This window comes from Mycena indigotica, assembly GCF_014461135.1.
Source record: "Mycena indigotica strain 171206Taipei chromosome Unknown Mind.scaff0005, whole genome shotgun sequence".
Classification (NCBI taxonomy): Eukaryota; Fungi; Basidiomycota; class Agaricomycetes; order Agaricales; family Mycenaceae; genus Mycena; species Mycena indigotica.
Genome location: NW_023503004.1, coordinates 3670618 through 3689578, shown reverse-complemented (window position 1 = coordinate 3689578; position 18961 = coordinate 3670618). Strand labels below are relative to the sequence as shown.

The following is an 18961-nucleotide window of genomic DNA, read 5'->3' as shown; positions in this document are numbered from 1 at the left end:
CAAACGGCTTGTGTAATCAACTGATGCAAGCAACAACCTCTCGAACCCCTCCGACGCTTATCTCGTGTTCCACGTGACCTTCCGATCACCTGACAGGCACTCCTCTCCACCTTTTTGTGAGTGACCGGGGACGGTCACATTTTCAGTTGGGAGGGGATGACGAGCCTCGGAGGCTCATCAGCATCGATTAGTCAGCATTGATCCGGATAGGCCGTCCTTCCGGACTCCTTTAGTTCATCTGGTCCTGTTCCTGTTCCTGGTTCCTCTCTCCTAGCTCCTAGTTTAGTAGGGTATATAAGCCTGTCCCTAGTTAGTTCCCATATCATATCATATCATAGTCCCCCAGCAGAGTTTCCCCCACAGTTCAAAGTCTTCCTGGATGACGAGCCTCGGAGGCTCATCAGCATCGATTAGTCAGCATTGATCCGGATAGGCCGTCCTTCCGGACTCCTTTAGTTCATCTGGTCCTGTTCCTGTTCCTGGTTCCTCTCTCCTAGCTCCTAGTTTAGTAGGGTATATAAGCCTGTCCCTAGTTAGTTCCCATATCATATCATAGTCCCCCAGCAGAGTTTCCCCCACAGTTCAAAGTCTTCCTTCTTCTTCTCCCTCTCTGGTTGTGCTGTAGCCTTTGGTTGCAGTTAGAGCAGTTTGAAGGGCTCTTGCTTTTCTTGTTCTTTCTCACACCAGTGAGAAAGCTTGTCAACACCCGAAGCGCTTTTTGCCCCGTGTTTCTTCATCTTCCGTTTGGCCATTGCAATCTCCTCCTCCGTGAAAGGACGCGAGAAGTACCTCTTCGGCGAGTGGTCCGTTGTGGCGTGTCGGTATCAGCCCAGCCATGCACGCGTTCCACCGATGAGCCTCAGCATCAAAATGGGGAGGAAGAACATCTGGCGGGTTCATACGGACAGCATAGTCCTCTTTCAGCTGGACCACAGTGATGCGGGCAGTGCGCGGCTTCGGATCTGTCCATCGCCGTATGGTTTTCCACCATTCGGCACTTGACTCTGCATTAACCAGCACTTCCAGGTTCTTTCTCTGAGCCTCTCTCTCCGCAGCACGCCCACGGTGAGACTCATGCTCTTCCGGTAAGTCCGACAACCTCACCCTCACTACCCGTCGCTCCCGTAAGTCTACCTCTGGCAGTGCTGACCAGATCTTAGCGCTACCTGTAGTAGACGGAACTGGCTTGTCAATATTGACAGGTTTCACCCTCGGTATGCCCAAGTTCACCACTGTCGTGTTACTGCGTGCTCCGCGAAGGGCCATTGCTTTCGCGCGTCGCAAGTGTGCGTTTTGTCGGTGCTTCTGTGGCAGGAATATGGCGGAACTCTACAGCAGCCGCTCTCCCACGCAAGTGTTCTGCGGCCAGTTGCACCAAGTCTGGATTTGCACAGTCCCAGGCCCGTGTGGCCAATTTCCCGGCCCAGTAGCAGAACAAGCGGATGATGTATCGTGAAGTCGAGTAAACGATTAACGTGCGGTAAGACGGTGTTGTCGAAGCCAGGACTGCCACGGCCATCAGTAATGCACGAGCTTCCGTTTGGCGCCCTGGCACTCCAAAAGCTCTGTTTCCTGCGGCCGAGTCACCCATGAAGAGTACCCCACAAGACTTTGTATCCATTCCCCGTCCCGAGACCCCGCGGCAATATAGACACTTAACGCTGAGGTCGATACCACCACCTCTCCAAAGAAATCGATATTCTGCTGCTCTGCGGAGCGTGCGGAGCGCAAGGCCCAGTCCACCAACGCATCCAATTCAGGGTGGGGGTCGGGATTGTTGCGTGGAGGTGGCTGCGGGTACATGTCTGCCGAGTAATCCATAGCGACAATGTCCACCTCTTCATTCACAAACAACGATATTACTGCATGATCGGACCATCTCCGCAGTTTATCGCTCACCACGAATTTGGGTTTGGTTTCTTGTGTGACCGCATCGGTGCAAACCCAAGCGTAATCGATTACTGAATTCCCCATTGCTTGACAGGAAGTCCATTTGCCAGGCTGATCAGCGTCGTACTCCGAGCCGTTCAGAATCACCAAATCCAGCTCTCCGCCCAGACCCAGACACCAACGACCGCGCGTGTTCAGTACTACATCGACAGACGAGCGAGGCAAGACAACAGTTGTTGTGTTTTCCGAACCCGTACGACAATTCAGATCCCCGAGCCAATAGCACCGTTTCCGCCGATTGACGCGACAGTAAGCCAGAGCCTCCGCGATTCGCTCCTTAGGATCCATGTCAGTCCATTTTTCCCAGTCGGAACCCTCGGGGCAGAGATATGCAAAGACCACATAGAAGTAAGAGAAGTCGAGAACAATTTGCTCACTTGTGGACAAATCTTCGAGCACTGTGAACATTAGGTCTGCTTTCAGCACTACCACCAACCCGCCATGCTGCTGCAAACCATCCTCATAGTCCGCTCGGGAACGCACCACCACATCGTATCCATCTGGAATTGGCAGACTCTCTTCTTCTTCCTGACGCATCCATGTCTCCAGGAAAGCTACCACGTCATTAGCCTCAATAAGCGCGACGATGTCTGCTTGCGTCAATTTCAGAGGCAAATTTCCATGTATATTCCAACAGGAGATTGCAAGTCTGCAAAAAACATACAGCATACTAAGTAAGGAGATATACCAAACAGAGCAGTATATCTACCCAGAAGCGTCTCCACGCAGTTTAGCCCAAGGGTCAGATGTAACCACCGGAGCCAACGATGCCGACATTCTCTGACCACGCGCATCCGCCGGCTGTTCATGAAGCATTTTCCACAGGAACGTTTGCGCTGTTGCGTGAGAGTTGAAGCGGATACTAATCGTCTCGTCGTGGCCCTCGGCACGTACTGCCGAAAGCACCGGTCGCTTGATTCCAGCCATTGAAGGGAAACAAGCCACCAGCCCCAGTGCCAACGGCAAAGCATTCCCTTGCTTTGATACTCCAGCAACGAGAACATCCACCCGCCCGTTATTAGGTGCATTACCCGCTGAAGGACCTGCTGAGGAAGTATTTCGCTTCTTGGACTTCGGTTCAGGTGCAATCGAGCCCATGACTTGGGCCGCGGGGAAGGCATCATTAAACGAGCGAGTGATAGGTGGATTGGAGCTAGTGGCCACCTGGGGTAAAGAGGCAGTTGCGGCAGGCAAGGCACTCGCGGTACTGACTGCTGGAAGGCGAGAGAGACGATCCATTGCCGCAACGACCGAATCCAACTTTTCAGTCAAGTTGTCCACTCTGGTAAGGAGGGCGTTGCCCGCTCGAACGGAGGCGCCCAATGTCGTGTAAACATCGGTGAGATTAGATTGGATGTCTTGAACCTGGCGACCCATCGAATCCAGCGAACTCTTGGCGCCTTCCGACTGAACACGCAGCTCCGTGGACAACAAGGTCACCTCTTGCAACCGCTGAGTTATCACAACATCGCGGGAGGCAACATCCGACTGCAGGGCCACCAGTTTCTTCGCCATAATACCTGCATTTGCGTCGGTACGCGAGCGGTGCGCCGCAACACTTTCCCCCTGTTTGCTGAGGGGTGCCACCAAGAGATGACAATGCAAAGTTGTTGTCCACTGTCGTCGTTGAGCCTGACTCCACAGCAGCAGCCTGAACATCTCCTGCTGCCAAGGCGGCGTTGAAGGAGGCAGTCGTTGAGCGCCGCATACTACGCTTATTTGTCGGAATTGGGCCAACCGAGGGAGAAGCACCAGTTGAGCTCTGAGAAGCAGGCGCCGCAGACACAGAGGTTGGTGAGAGCCATTGCTAGAGCAGTAGCATCGACACCGACCCCTGACTCCTGCGAACTACCAAACGATGTCAGGTCAGAATCAGTGAGCCATGTTCATTTTACACACGTCTTTCCCGGAGCCACAGATGCAGCCACTACGTCCGCAGTGCTGCCAACATCGACCACAGTTTCCCCATTGCCAGCTGAAGTCGGCCGCCGCCGCTTTCTATCACTGGGGTCTGAATGCAGTCCGCACCCAGCACCGCGGGGAGGGAGGCAGAGCAGTTGGCCCACTGATGCGGTCGACACCTGGGTCGAAGTCGGGATCAAGAGAGATAAGGGAATGATTGAGAAGAGCCATCGCGCTAGCACGTAGGCAGATAGAGCAAGCACAGTAAGATTGAACCGGGGAAGCAATTGTGGGCCAGCCACCAGCAAACACGAAGAGAGAAGGATGATATGTGTTCCTCATGAGCTACCAGCTGTTTATATTCTCCTCGGTATCAGTGCCTAGGACCAGGAGGCTCCTTTACGCTACTCTTCCACTGTACCAACCAGGTACCAAGCTCTTGAAAGTGCACGCAACCGATTGCCTATCGCCCCATTTCTTAGCTGGCCCGGTACACTACCATTGTCAGGTATTCACCACCAGCGCGCCCATTTGGGCGACACACACCAACCCAACCTCTCTTCATACTTCACAGATTACAGGCCCAAGACTCAGACCCAAACATATCTGGCAATTGGTATTTGGTGTCGTCGTCATTTAATTGGTCTTTGGTAACCAGACAACAATTTCAGCAATGCCCATGTGCAAGGCACTTTTGCATTATTCTGAGGCCTCATTCACTAGATATTCGTCTTTTCGACGATACCAAACCATCCCCTCTTGTATCTATAGACACAAGGTCCCAATGTTTTGGGCCCATCAAAATTTTGATGGTGGTGGTCGTGAGCTGAGAGGTCCAGCCAGTACTGGAGGCCGAGGTCCGCGACCAGCGGAGGCTCCTTTCGACGTGCGTCGGGGGAGGAAGAGCAACAAAATCGACAAATCAACGCAAAAAACGTACCCATAAAGTGATTTATGTGGATCATTCGGATCATACACTGCATCACTGATAAGATAAGATTCAATCACCAACTGCGACTTGCCAACTATGGCTCCCCGCAAACCATCGCAATACTGAGTAGAGAGATGGCTGTGGTACCAATACGTGCCCGGCTGCCCAGCGGTCTCGAAAGTATACAGGAAAGAGTCATTTGCAGCGATAGGGCACTGAGTCACGAAAGAAGGCCTCAACGGAGTTAATCCAAATTTGACAAGGAAACAGAACAGATCTACCCATCGGCCCAAGAAGTGTTCTTTTGAAAGAAACCTGATATATACCGTCAATCTGGGTGCCGTGCCCACCGAACTTGAATTAGATCGCACCATGCCAATGCTAAAAAGCGGGTTAACCCATATGAACTTTTGCAAGAGTTTGACGCACAATCGAGCTGCTGAGCAGCATAGTATGGTCAGTCAGTTGATTGATGACATTGAGGTTGAACTGGTCGCCCTGTTTCATAGAGTTCAACGACCACTGGCTTGCCACTGGCCGGGAGGTAGACCCGTACGATTACATACAACGTTCGCAGTGATTAGTGGACCGGGGACCAGGCCGTTCGCGGTGACGGCACTGTCCAACAGGGTCAAGACCACAAAAAACGGGGGACATCAATACTCACGAGCGACTGAAGCCATCGGGGGCGACGTTGGCGTTGACGAAGCGTAACATCGGCATTGGGACCGATGGCAGCAAGCGTTGACGGCGCAACGAGAAGGAGAGGAGCAAGAAAAGAAAGCATATCGCAGAGAGATGCTACGACGATGATTCTTCCCACCTAATGCTTGCTTTTTATACTCCCCCGTCCGTAGTTTGACGAGATATGGACTTGAACGGAGATCGGCCCAAGGTGGGTTCAACACAAACGCACACCGATCAGCGGTCTGCCAGTAAGGTCTGCGGATGCCGGTACTCCTTATGACTAGGCCCTCACCCGAGCAGATCGACAAGATATTTTTGTTAGCATGGACGGGCGATATCCGCGGGTAACTGCAGGAAATACTGCTCTTGAATTTGTTCGAGTTGTTGTTTTCATTCTTTAAATTCATTGGGTTCATGGGTTCATGCGCCGCGGAACACTATCTAAGGTGAAGAGTTAAAGGTCGCATACTTCTCAAGACTAGGGTGGTCCTCACAATTTTAGACTATAACGTCATGAGGAAGTCGACAGGCACAACAGACGGAATCAAAACAGAGATGTTGCAAAGTTGACTCTGCCAGATTGACGCCGAGTTTGAATGCCGAGCCTGAGAGCAGCGAATTTAGTTCGCGGTACCGGCGGCGGATATGGCTCTAAGTTAGTCGAAGGAGTCAAGACTTGACTGCCAATAAAATGCCGTTGTTTGTCTGGAGGTAAATGCTAGTCAGCGATTTAATTTCATTGCGAGCGAGGTTGCCCACTATCTGATAGTATGGGATCGTATTGGCGGCTGCGGCCCGTCGATAACTGGGCCATCAGTGAGTTTCAGTGTGGACTATGGCAAGGATCATGGACTGGTGAGGTCCACGTATGTCCACTGGCAAGGGGAAAATATTCTGGTGGCCCGCATGACTGTTGCCTATTGTGACCATGAGCCGTTTACGCGGAAAGCGGCGTTCGACGCGTCAGCTCCCGCGGGAGTGCTGAGAAAGAGGTTAGTAAATACATCGAAGAGAGCGCGCAAATCACTGCTCCAGGATTGAAGATCTCTATGATAGCCCGGAAGAGGGAATGATTGTCCTGTAGAAGACTCAGTCGTGGATGGGAAACGACTCCATAGGAAGCTACCTGTAGAAGACTACAATGATAAGTAGGTAGCTACGGAATGAATGGAACGGCATACCTCAGTCGTGGATGGGAAACGACTGAGGAGCACGTGACATCGGTCCGGAATATCTCCTGCCCGGCATATCCCATGCACGGGCCACCCATACTGCATCGCGCCTATATAGCGCTCTCCAACATGTCCTTGCATCGCTTATGGAGGCCTTCATGAGCCTCCTTCATGACGGTTCTTTTCCTTTCTTCCCTCACAGGTTCATCCAGCACGACATCGAGCAAGCCTTTGCTCCAGCAAAGCAGCGGGGTTCCTTCGCCTTCGACAGACAAGCATTGTCGCCGACGGACCACCAGATTCCGTTACCCATATCGAAACACTGATTCGGCAAGATGGGCCAGTCGTAATAGCAACCCGCGTATTAGCAAGGATCGAGCTGCAGCCCATATACGTGTCTACGGATTGATTAGAAACGGCTGAGTGGCTGTTGCGTACATACGCTGTCCTGACAATTTTCGGGTTATGAGCCGTTCAATCGACTTCGGCCTGGAACGGGAAAGATTTCCTTGCAACTTGTTGCAAGGGATAAGTTGTTCGATGGTAGTTCTGGACTGGTTGGCACCACTAGAACAGGAACACGCAGAGACACGCAGTCATAAAGCTCATTGAATGACTTGAACGGGTTGTGAATCTGCACCGAGCTGCGCACCGGCGACAGAGTTCTTCCCCTCGCTCCTCGCCGAACTCTCCTCCACCGCCTTGACATGATGCTCGTCTCTAACCGCGCGTCTGTTTCGAAGACTGTCGGACTCTGGCTGAAAGATATCGCCAGTCGGGTGACGGCGTGCGGGAGTGGCTGGCGAAGCATGGGTACTCCAACTTGTATGGCTAGTCCCGCTTGTGCTGAGGCTATTCTGGGACCGCCAGGTCACACACTTGACACTTACAGAGGACGACAAGATTATGAATCTATATATTGCCTGGGTGCATCAAAACCCTCGACCTTGCCAGTGCGAGGGAAAGCTACCAGGGGTTCTATGTACATGATCTATACACGACGGGCAGAACCCTTTGCTTTGGTTACGAGTGAGTGCAGTTCATATTGACTAGAACCATGCTTACTATGATGTGGGCTGCGTTTCTGACGCTTATAGGCACATTTTGAGTCATTAGCCATCTCGGAGCTATGCGGGGGGGTGGCATCGAGACAAATGTTGCTGCAAAAGTCAGCAAGAAGGCAACTTTGACATCGCACCACGTTAGCAGAGGTGATTAGGTTCTCGCATTGCTGAGCCGAGCAGGTGCTGCTGCTTGGGTACTCTAATTGATCATTGGTATCCCGAAGCTGAAATGCAACCAGATCACCGGAAGGGAGGCTGCTGTCAAGGCTGCGTCGATGAACAGCAACACATTGACCGATGTGCAAACAATTGAGACACACTGGAATGGCATTTCCTTTGTTTGTGCCTTTTGCTATGACATGAGCAGTTACCAATGCTCCTTGATAATCTTGGTGGTAGGGGTCAAGCCTAACTGTAGTTTAGACAACATTTGAACTAAAAATATAAAATACGCACAGGAGCAGTGCATTTGGTTCTGCACAGTGCGTGAACTTGACTACTGATCCGTCATGTGCTAACCAGCGCGGATACCGGTGAGGATCTTCCCAATCTGTGCCAGCATTGGGGGTGAGTGCACAAAGATGGTTAATGTTTGTTTTGTGGATAGCTTTGCGAAGCCGTCCAAAAGGCCAAGATGGTGCATTGCAAGTCAAGGCAGCCGAGACTCTGACAGATGCCTGCGTCGATGTCATTATGACAAGTGAAGCCGTTGTAGGCATACTATTTGCTGCCTCGGTGCTTCGCTCGGGCTCTTCCGTTTTAACAACGCGGAGGGTTTTGATCCACTCAACATAATTATCAAGGGCTAGATGGAAACAGCCACCTATCTCAACCTCAAACATATTGTCTGGAGGTAGGTCGAAAAGTTCCCCCCAGCTGGTAATGTACCCTCATTTTATTTTCAGCTTAAATGACAGCTCAACTAAAAGTGACTTGACATACCTGCCAAGCTCCACAAATCGTGGATTCGGACTGTCTCATTATCTTTCCTTGTAGGGAGCTCAAGCGATTTTAACAGGCTTGACTCCTGGGCCAAGGATCCCGCACCTGGCGTCGGGGACTTAAGACTTTCGACCGAATTCTTGTCCCTGAAATTAAGGGAGGTGAGTAACTTGAACTCAAATGAAGGGCAACTAAATGTCTGCTTACCGGCAATGCACCAGGAAATCATTTATCTGAAGGAATGTGGCTTGCGTGAAAGCACGGTATGCCCGGCCAATCAAACTATTAATTAGCTGTGCTTAGATCAGAGCTCTGTCATTTGAAATCAGATTAGATGCAGACTTTGGTTCGTGAAGGCCGTGGCGTGCCAGGTGCATCAAAAATGCTGACACTTGGCTCCTCTAGTGCCTCAGGAGTTGGTACCAGCATATTCAATGACTGACTGAATTTCAACTCCATATGCATTACACCAATTGACTTAAATACAGATTAAGCTAAGTGATCTGAACTGTCTTAGGTGCATCCGCTTTCCACCGGATGTTGCGCGGAATATTACCCCGAGCTCTATGAAATGGACTCAGATTATGCACATGCTTTGACCAATTTATTTTTACGCTGCCAGCCTGAGTGTGTTCGCATCCCAAGCAAATATGCCCGCCGCTCTGCCAGCGCTGTTGGCCGGAGCTGTGACTCTGTCCCACTGGCAGCACGGTGACGAAAGAGATACTCGTCAATCTCTGACTCAGTACCCCAGTCGATTCCTTGTGCCAGCACTGCACAGAACTCATACTCCTCAAGGGAACTTGTCGACATTGTCGCAACAAACAGTGGGCCGGCATCGGGGTCAGCATTGGTGATGCGGAGGCGGAGAACAAGGAAAAAGGTGTCCCCGCCGTCCGCGCTCTCATCGCGGAATGCCTGTGGCAGGACCGTGCCGGGGAAACCGTACGCCTCGGCGAGCCACCACGCATTGTCACACGGCCCGCCGGCCCATGTGTCCTGATCCCAGAAACGGCCACTGGGCGTGCTATCGTAGTGCTCCATCGGCGGGTGGGGCGCAGGCTGGAAGCGCGCGGCCGTCCCCCACAGTGGATCCACCTCCGCGACGAAAGCGTCGCCCGCCCACTGTACAGCACGTGACCGCGCGAGCTGATCGACTGACATGCGTAGCGTCGGGCCGGGGGGTATTCCGAGGAAAATCGGATGTATAGGGAGGACTCCTGCATTTTGGAATGCAAGAGTCTTACATTCTGGCGCGGGAAGTCGAAGACTGGGAGGCAGCTGCCCGTACCGGCCTGGGTGGTCGTACACAGCGAGCTCTCCAAAACACGTGCCCAGTACGGTCAGGCCAGCGTCCTCGTCCAGATCAAGACAGGGAGTGCCCCAGAAAGCCGGCGCGTGGGGGCTCTTGTCACTCCACGAGATCTTGAAACCATCTAGAGCCATTTTATGGTCATCCTCCACGTCCACTGGCAGGTCTGTGGGCAGAGACGCAACGACTATTGTGGGTGCCTCCTTGCCTGTAATACTATACCCCCATGACCATGCAGGTGAGGGGGACATCCACATGACTTCCCGTGCCGCCCGGCCGACATGGATGCGGAAAGCCTGAGGGTCGAATGATACGTCACAAGTAGCAACGGGAATTGGATAGAGTAGGGTGTTGCAAAGGCGGATATCGCGGCAAAATTCGTCGTTCGACTCGATTGTCAATCGTGCGACGCCATGCTCGGTCAAGGCGACAAACTGGAGCGCTGCTGTCTGTCCCAGAGGCCGAACAATTTCCCAAATGGGCGGCACACAGCGCAGGCACGTGTGAAAGGCGTACCCATCAGCATACCGACGGTATACTTCCACAGTCTCGCTGCGGATAACGACGAGTAATAAGTTATTATTGAATGTAGCCATTAGATGGGGCACACTCTGAAAGATTTGTAAGATCTTGTTAACTGAGGGAAAAGAAAAGTCCTTACCCGTTGGCCCGGGATAGCCATGGGACTGGGCGGCCGCTCGGCAGCCAGCACATCGCCCGCGACCCAGTCGACCACGTGCGGCTCGTTGGCGCCGTTCCGGATAGCGCATCCGACGAGGCGGCCCTCGAGAAACAGCACATGCGATGATTCCGGGAACACCCGGATGCTGTTGAATGTCGCCCGTTCCGCTCCGAGCTCGAAAGACACGACATTCAGCGCAACAACCCTTGCATGGTCATCAGCCCCTGAGCAGTTTCAGAAACAAACGCGCGCGCACGGGTCCATTAGCCCGAGGGCGAGCACAGCCGTCGTACCGTGTTCTTCCATCCTGGCGGTGTGAACCTGTGAGGGGAGGAACGCCGTGGCGAGCGGAGCGTCGTCTTCATTGCCTTTGAACACTCGGGCCAGGTCCCAACACGCAATCTTGCTTATGTCCCCGTCTGACGCCGCCACGAAGAGCCACCGCGAGCGCGCAAGGCCCAGCCAGCGGATGCGCTGCCCCACGTGATGCCGCCACGTGCGCGCGGGCGTCAGGTCGCCGGTCAGCTTTTGTTGCCGCAGAACAGCCAGACGCCGGATGACAAGTTCCACGTCACGTGCGTCCAGCTGCCGATAGCGCGCGATGTGGGCCCAGTTGTGCACGTATTCGGTCAGGCGGCGTGTCCAGAGGATCTTCATCTGGGTGAGTGTAGCGAGAGAATGACATGTCTAGCTTGGGTTAGTGAAGTGACACTGCTGATGAGCACTTACCAGTCGGAGCGAGAGCACATCCTCTATTGTGAGTTCCTCGCAGATTAAGAGCAAAACCTCAGTCGCGATCGTTAGTAGAGGCATGTGAGTGAGGGTCAATAACAAGTGGGTTTGGAGCGTAACACCGTGACCTAGGAGTCAAATCGATTGCAACAACACTGGAAAGCAATCGACTACATACACAACTTGCATCACTGGTATCTCCAGAATAGAAAGCCAGAGGGATTCCGTTGGCCCATGTCGAAAGACTGATTTCCGCAAGATGGGCCAGTCGTAATAACAACCCGCGAGTTAGCAAGGACCGAGCCCATACGTGTCTATATAGATTGGTCAGAAACGGCTCAGCGGCCGTCGCGTAGGCTGTCCTGGGTTATGAGCCGTTCAATCGACTGGTCAAAACATCCGGCCTGGAACGGGAAAGATTCCCTTGCAAGGGATAAGTTGTTCAATGGTAGTTCATTCCACGGACCTGTTATAGCCACTAGGACATGTATACGCAGTCATGACGATTGAGGTTGTGGATATAGTTGCGCACCGTGCGATTTTCAATGTGATGACATCAAACGCTCGTTCAGCCAGTGCTCGGTTTATCCCATACATACTTAACTAAGATCATAAAAAAAGCTTTCCAATATTCGATGCTAAACTTTGACATTCCATTGTGCATCCTCCTCCTCACGTTTTCGTCCTAGTCCTCGTCCGCCTCGCCGCACCAGTTGCAACAGGCTGCTCGACCTCAACAACAACTTCACTGACACCCTCCTTTGCCTTCCTGCTCCTCGACAGCCTCACTTTTGCAGTCTCCACAACCTCTTCTGACGCACTCGCATTCTCCTTCTCAACAGCCGCTAGCGCAGACGCTGCTGCAGCACCTTTCCTCGTCGTTCTCGCCGGTGTCTTTTTCGCAGCCTTTGTCGCCCCCAGAACAGGATCACTTTCCTCCTCCTTGACCTTCTTTGCAGCTGCTGCCGTCCTTCCAACTCGTTTCGCAGTGGGAGCAACAACTTTCACTACCTCGATCTCAGCATCCTCCTGCATCTCTTCATCTTCTTCGTCAGCAGCAGCACGTGATCGGGCTCTGGTCTTGGTCTTGCGTTCTGGGGCACTGGCCGGCGCTGCTGAAGCCGCACGACCACGTCTCGCGGCCACCGGCTCTGAGACAGGTGCAAAACTCGGCTGGGATGTATTGACTGAGGGCGGTTTTCGCGGTTTGCGTGTCGTAGCCACGGGAGCATCGTCTTCATTGTCTTGACCCACAGTCGTCGCTACAGCAGATCGTCCTCGCCTTGTTTTAACCGGTTCGCTTTCAGGTTCTTTGGAAGCAGATCTTCCACGGCGGGTCTTGGTGGTCGTTATTGGAGCGATTTCAGGCAATGGGGTTGCTTCGTCAGGCCCGGCCTCAAGCTCTGGTTCTGCCGCAGCTTTGCTCCGTCCGCGTCGAGAGGGTGGTTTGGTTCCTTCAAGCTCAGCTGTTTCCTTCTGCTTGAGAGGGGAGAAAGAGGGCGAAGGTCTACTTTCTTCGTTGTGCGCTGTCGGTGGGGGCACATCGACATCCATATCATCATCATCGTCATCATTGGTGGTCACCGCCGGCGTCAAAGACCTGGTCCCGCTCGCAAACAACAAAGGCCCAATGACTCCACCACCGCCCAAGCTCTTCCGATCAGCAGCATCAGCCATAATGCTCTCCCTCCTCCTCTTCAACACATCCACCGTGTCCATCATCTCTCGCAACATTCTTGTCGCATCCTTATCCTCCTTCAGGCCTTCCTCATCTACATCGTCCAGCTTCTCGATCTTTTTTACTGGAGACTTGCGCGGCGAAAGCCCCGGAGCGCCAGCAGCCCAGAACATATCGGGTGCCGTCAAGGCACTCTTTCTGCGCTCCGAAATCGCTTTTCGTTCCGCTTCTGATACCCGTGGGCGACTTGCGACTGGCGTGGCAGCAGCAGGAACAACAGACTGCGTCGATTTACTAGGCTTTTTCCACGGCGAATCTTCAATCCTGATTCGTTGCGCTCCACCAGCGACTGAGTGTCTTGCTGGCAATTGCAGCGAAACACCACCGGGAGCCGCATTGGGATTTGGAGTTTTTGAGATGCGGAAAGCATTTGCACCTGTTCGTGGTGCCTGCGGCGTCATGAAATTGGCGAGATTGAGTTTCGGGTGTTTGTCTATTGTAGTCGGTGTTGTTGACGTTGTCGGTGGCGGTGTAACCGTCCTCTGTTGGGTAGAGCGTGCCTCCTCTGCAAGTCCGGCATACAGTGAGTCAGGCTCAGAGTCCACTTCCATTGGCTCTTCCTTCTACAATTATCAACGCTCTATCAATACAACGAAACCGGCAACATACCTCCAACGCTTTATCCACAACTGGACTCAAGCCTCGTCTCCCGAACCCTTTCGGGGTCCGCGCAGCTGGATGCGGAACCGCGAAGTTATGGATGGAGTTATTTTTCTGAGGGGACATCGACTGAGGTGTTGTCTTGACGGGCGACCTTGCACCAAATGGCGTGCTATTCTGGACAAAAGGTCAGATACATGGAAAACAAGGCAATCAAGGCGACGTACGCCAGCATTCGTGGGCTTATCTGGTGACCTGCGAGTGCCAAACGGCGTCGTTGGCCGAGAGGGAGGCTGGGCAAGCGTTGGGGTCTTGGTTGGTGAGCGCTGCGTCTGATTGAAGAATACCATGAGTTGAGAAAACGGGGAACCAAGAACTGACTGGTGTGATTATAGTCTTGCGTTTCGGTGACACGACTGGTGTTTGCAGCTCGTTTCTTTCATCATCATCATCATTATCCTCCTCCTCGTCATGGTCATGGTCGTCTTGTGCCGGTGCTGGTGGTAGCGTTGCTTCCTCCTCCTAGTAAACCAAAATGATTCAGAAGAGTAACACGAATGTTAGAACAATACTAACCTCATCTTTGACTCTTCCAAATGGCCACAGTCGCTCGAGACTTTTGCGCCAGCTGAGAGTCTGGCGTGGGGGCTGTGGTTCATCTTCTTCGTCCTCTTCACTCTCACTTCCGCTGGAAACGCTGACGACTTCCAACCCGAGCGCTCGCACTTCTTCCTCTTCGTCCTCAGTATCAGTGTGGTCGCTGTCTGTTTCATCATCCTCTGCAGGGGCACCATATTTCCCCTTGGTAGGGGAGACTGGAGCTACCGGTTTGGATGGAGAAGCATTGTCTGTTCGCGGTGCCAAGCTTGACCCTTGCATAAAGTTGGTCGTGGGGATAGGATTCGCATTTGCTGCCAGGACAGCGCGATGAGCACTCCTAATCAGCACCGCGCGATGTAGGCTCTGTCGTCTGGGAGTTTTTGGCGGTGCCGGCGGAAGAACGACTTGCTGTGGTTGTGGGCTAGGAACCGCGACTTCAACGTCTTCGAGAATGACGAGATCTTTCTCTTCCTCGACAACGCGTGGTGATGAGCCTTGCACGAGTGTGATCGTTTCAGACTCTTCGTCTTGGGCGGTCGTGTTAAACCTCGATTTGGTGGGTGACGGTGAACGTGGTGGGGCGCGCATAGGCGATTGGAGGATTCTAAGGTTTTCTCGTGGGTTGGGAGATGGACGAGGAGAGAAAAACTTGTGCAGAGGCAATCATAGAAAGTCGTAAAGCGCGATTGGCGGGTCCTAGTGGAAATTGTTCAAGAAAAACAAGTGGCAAACATACGAGCAGAAACGTACTGGCAGGCGAGGCGGCAAGGGCGGCACGCATGTCCTTTGGTGGATACGTGAACCGAAATCTCTTTCCATGGATATGGACTTCACTCCCATTTGCAAGGGCGATGGTCTTGGTGGTCGGACCCACGTTGGGAAAGACCTGGCAGCCATCGACTATGAGACCATGCTCGCCTATGACCTCGAGAAACGCTTTCTTGGCATCATTGAACACGATGCGGGCGTGCATTGGCGCTACGTCGGGGTAGTAGAGACGAACAGAACAAGTTCGGTCGCGTCCAAATGAAACGACATCTGTGTCTACACCAAAAGAGGTGACCACGTCGTCAATCGTGTTTTGTCGTAAGAGCGCTACGGTGCCGAAACGTCCTGGGAGGTCCATGTGCAGAGTGGCAGAGGTTGAGGTTGTCAACAACACGCGTGACACGGAGGCGTGATTGTGACGCATTCGATTTGCCTGCAAAAGTTTTCCAAATCTTGTCCAAATGCGGACGAACCCAAGATTATCATTTATCTCGAGTCGTTGTCAGTGTGATATTGTACAAGGCATAGTCTACATGCAGTCGTGGGCAATAATTTGGCATGTTAGTGTGCTCCATCGGCCGCAGCACGATACCTCCCAAACAGCATCTCACCCACGCCCAGCCCACCGAGAATAGTTATAATGTAGGCAGCTTGAAACGTCCTTCGAGAGAAATTAGAGAGATTGCAAATCTAGGCAAACTACTCACATCACAGCCAACATAAATGCAAACCCCAGCGCAGCCTGGAGCGCATGCAACAGACCTCTCGTCAGGTCATGAGCAAGAACAAATGGTGGTGCCTGTAGCCGAATCCTCCTAATTAGCCCTTGAGCTTTCTTGTTCTTATCATCGTCACAGTCTGCTCCCAGTCGTTTCGTAACCTCTCGACGCCAACCTGCCTCCGCCAACGACCGCACAGCCGCCAACCAGCGATCTACGATTGCAAGCAAAAACAAGCCGACACAGGCTCCAAACAAGGCTGCTCTGGTTTGGGGAACCCAGCCTTCGAAGTATAGGGTGTCGCCAAGGGAGAAATGTAGCATGGGCATCATGGTCCCGTTTGCCATCGCCATCCCGTCGTCCATTGACATATCCATCCCGTTAGCGGCGTGTCGAGCAACATGACTGTTGGTGCTAGCAACGGCGATAGAGGCCAGACATAGCAGGGAGGAAAGGGGGAGAAGGGCCCTAGGCAACGACATGGCGGATGAGAGCAAGATGGATACGGCCGGCCATCACAGTCTAATTTTGTTCTGCTTCGTCCCTTGTTCGTCCCACCACTAGGTATTTTCGTATTCCTCGTTCAAAACTCGCAAGTCACCGCGTACTAATTAACATTAATAAAGGCTAGCACATCGACTATAGACAGGTATCTAATATACTTCAGCCAACCAACATCACACATGTTTATAGTAAGTATCTTCAGCTCTTATTATTCGTGTTCTCCATCTCGAATGCGGTGTCGGAAGGATGGAAAGCAGAGGCGCCTACTTGAATGGACTGCCGTCGCTAAGCCAGACTTTGTAAGTTGAACGGGAAACTAACAATTTAGTACTAACGTTGCCCATGGATATTCGAGCCGCGACCCCGTTCCTGGCAGTTTCTTTTGACATGGAGCGCATTTCGATGTCTTCGCCAGAGCCTTGGTTGGATGTACGTGCGTGAAAGACAACTGCGCTAAGTGCTCCCACATTCCCCCAACTTTGACTCGGATCTCGGGTTTGTAGAGCAGGTATACCGACGAGGAAGTTACCAAGTAGAGTCAGAGAGTAGACTCGACCCTGACAGGTAAAGAGGAACGAGAATGCTGAAGGAAAGTACTTTGAGTTGGTTTATACGGGGACAATCACTTTTCACAAACCTAGATTCTGTTTCAAAAGGAGGATCATTACGAGCAGTGTATTCACCGCGACCAAGATTCCAGAGCTGACAACTATCGAGAGGATTTTCTTTAGCAATCTGGAGTACAAGTCAATAAAGCCTGAGGAACTCTGCTGCATCGGGACATACTGTCGCGTTCTTCGTTCTCCAGGCAAGCTGAAAATCATGACGCTGAATCTCCACGCGAGCAGCGCGGCGATAACGACGTCTGTCACAACACAAAGGATCGAGCCAATCCTATGGAGAAATTAGTGGAAGTGTAAACAAATTCGTCACAAAATGCCAACTCCATCGTTGTCAGAACGCTTCCGACGACATTTTCTGTGGTGATGACCAGCGTTCCAGAGGCCAAGAGTAGCGCTAACTGCAATGCTTCTTACGTGAAGGGATACAGACGGGACGAGACTCACGTGCGCCAGAATGAGTAGCAGCACGAAACAGCACACAAGTTTGTGTCTTGTTCTGCAGATGTTGAGATTTGAGCCTTAGGAATAGAAAGCACCCACAACACAAAGAACATATAGCATAGAAACATCTGGACGATCGCCGCTGTCGCAAATGTCGAAAAAATACCCACCGCCAATGGTGCCAAAATCAAGCGCAAGTTGGTCGTTATCGCGCCACCAAGGATGATGGCAAGTTGGGTAAAAACCCCAGCTGTCGCCACTGTGTCGAAGAAGACGATGAGGGCGACGCATATCTTGTACGATACGGGAACAGCCGATTTGGAAGAGTGGGTTGTAAAGTAGCGGTAGGCCAGAACCAGTTCAAACGTATAAAGAGCGGTGTTCAGCCATGATGCGGTCAGAAGCGTACTGTTAACCGATTTCAGGCCGTGGAAGTCTACAAAACGCACAGAAAACTTACAGGAGCGACGAGGTGCTCGGCTTGGGGACTGCTGAGCCTTCGCCAATGGAACGGGTAAAAACCTGGAGGTGGAGTTGAGACATCCTTTGCAGAACGCCCCGGCCAGCATCTTGCTTTTTTACCTGTTACATAACTTGTCCGATGAGGTAACTTGAGCCTTCTCACGTTGTCGAACCTATTGCTTAAGCAGCTGCCACATTACAGGCGTCGCTGTTCAGCATTAATCTCCGTCCTTGACACATAAATGCGCGAATTGCAGGGTGTTCTTGCTGATACTTGGTGTGGCAGTAGACTACAAGTCCTTCCAAGCTTGTGCCTTTGCTGATACGGTTCCGGCAGTAAGTTGTGTCACCGATCTTCCTCTGCCGCAATATCTGCCGTAGTTACTCTCAGGCAGCCCCAACCGCATACTTCGGAGAGGACCGGACCGGCCCGCCGGGGCTCGGGCTTGCCAGTTTGAGCCTTGACACGACCACATGCTGAGGCGACCCTGCGCGTAAAGTCGCCTATCGCGGCGGCGGCGAACTCGAGGTTAAAGCAAAGTTGAAGTCTTGAACATATTTAGAAGATATGTACCCAGACGAGATGGCACTGGCAGGGCTCCAAAGCTTTTCGTCAGAAAGCCGAACTGTGAATGCGATTGGACGGGCTGGGAGTAGAAGCACCAGGTAGCACAAGAAGTATACCATCGGTAATCCACAAAGGAGCGCAGGGTCGAGATCCTCTGGTCAGATTGCGATTGGGTTAGTCACATGGGCGCGTCGAGCGCTAGCAAAGGTCAACGATATCAACGGGGCACTTACTTACTTTATATGGTTCATAACAGAGCTCAGCAGAGGCAAAGGTTGCGCAGCATATGTAAAGAAAACTGCAGTTTCGGGTCTCCGCATGAGCACTCCGCGAATCAGAACTCAAAACTCACGAGTGTCTGGGTGGGTAATTTGAAACCTTATACATAGAGCTTGAAGCACCTTGGCGACCGCCCATAGCCAGCTCACCGTGACCAGCAGAAAAAAACGGACGTCTACAAAGAGCCCTTGCCCGTATGCAGTAGAAAGAATGGAATCAAAAGGGTGGGAAGACTGATCACACCATGACCTCTTCACTTGCTCTTCGACCTCGACCGCGCTATAG

At 52.4% G+C, this 18961-nt stretch overlaps 4 protein-coding genes across 4 annotated transcripts; all 4 read right to left on the bottom strand.

Annotated features, from left to right (window-relative positions):
* Positions 1-1518: 1518 nt before the first annotated feature.
* Positions 1519-4083, bottom strand: MIND_00624600 (Reverse transcriptase domain-containing protein; the record flags this gene model as incomplete). Its single annotated transcript, XM_037362990.1, has 5 exons — positions 1519-2599; positions 2660-3664; positions 3703-3798; positions 3850-3961; positions 4017-4083. The coding sequence occupies 5 exons, from the start codon at positions 4081-4083 to the stop codon at positions 1519-1521; spliced, it is 2361 nt and encodes a 786-aa protein (XP_037220911.1).
* A 5147-nt stretch (positions 4084-9230) lies between these two features.
* Positions 9231-11455, bottom strand: MIND_00624500 (F-box domain-containing protein; the record flags this gene model as incomplete). The annotated part of the gene is made up of 4 exons (XM_037362989.1): positions 9231-10571; positions 10622-10847; positions 10899-11329; positions 11372-11455. 4 exons carry the CDS (start codon positions 11453-11455, stop codon positions 9231-9233), a joined length of 2082 nt encoding a protein of 693 aa, XP_037220910.1.
* A 591-nt stretch (positions 11456-12046) lies between these two features.
* MIND_00624400 (FHA domain-containing protein) lies at positions 12047-14900 on the bottom strand (the record flags this gene model as incomplete). The annotated part of the gene is made up of 5 exons (XM_037362988.1): positions 12047-13675; positions 13722-13889; positions 13940-14044; positions 14094-14234; positions 14289-14900. 5 exons carry the CDS (start codon positions 14898-14900, stop codon positions 12047-12049), a joined length of 2655 nt encoding a protein of 884 aa, XP_037220909.1.
* A 741-nt stretch (positions 14901-15641) lies between these two features.
* MIND_00624300 (CTR copper uptake transporter) lies at positions 15642-16299 on the bottom strand (the record flags this gene model as incomplete). Its single annotated transcript, XM_037362987.1, has 2 exons — positions 15788-16299; positions 15642-15741 (listed from the first exon to the last, which is right to left on the bottom strand). Exons 1-2 carry the CDS (start codon positions 16279-16281, stop codon positions 15642-15644), a joined length of 594 nt encoding a protein of 197 aa, XP_037220908.1. The 5' UTR covers positions 16282-16299.
* Positions 16300-18961: the final 2662 nt, after the last annotated feature.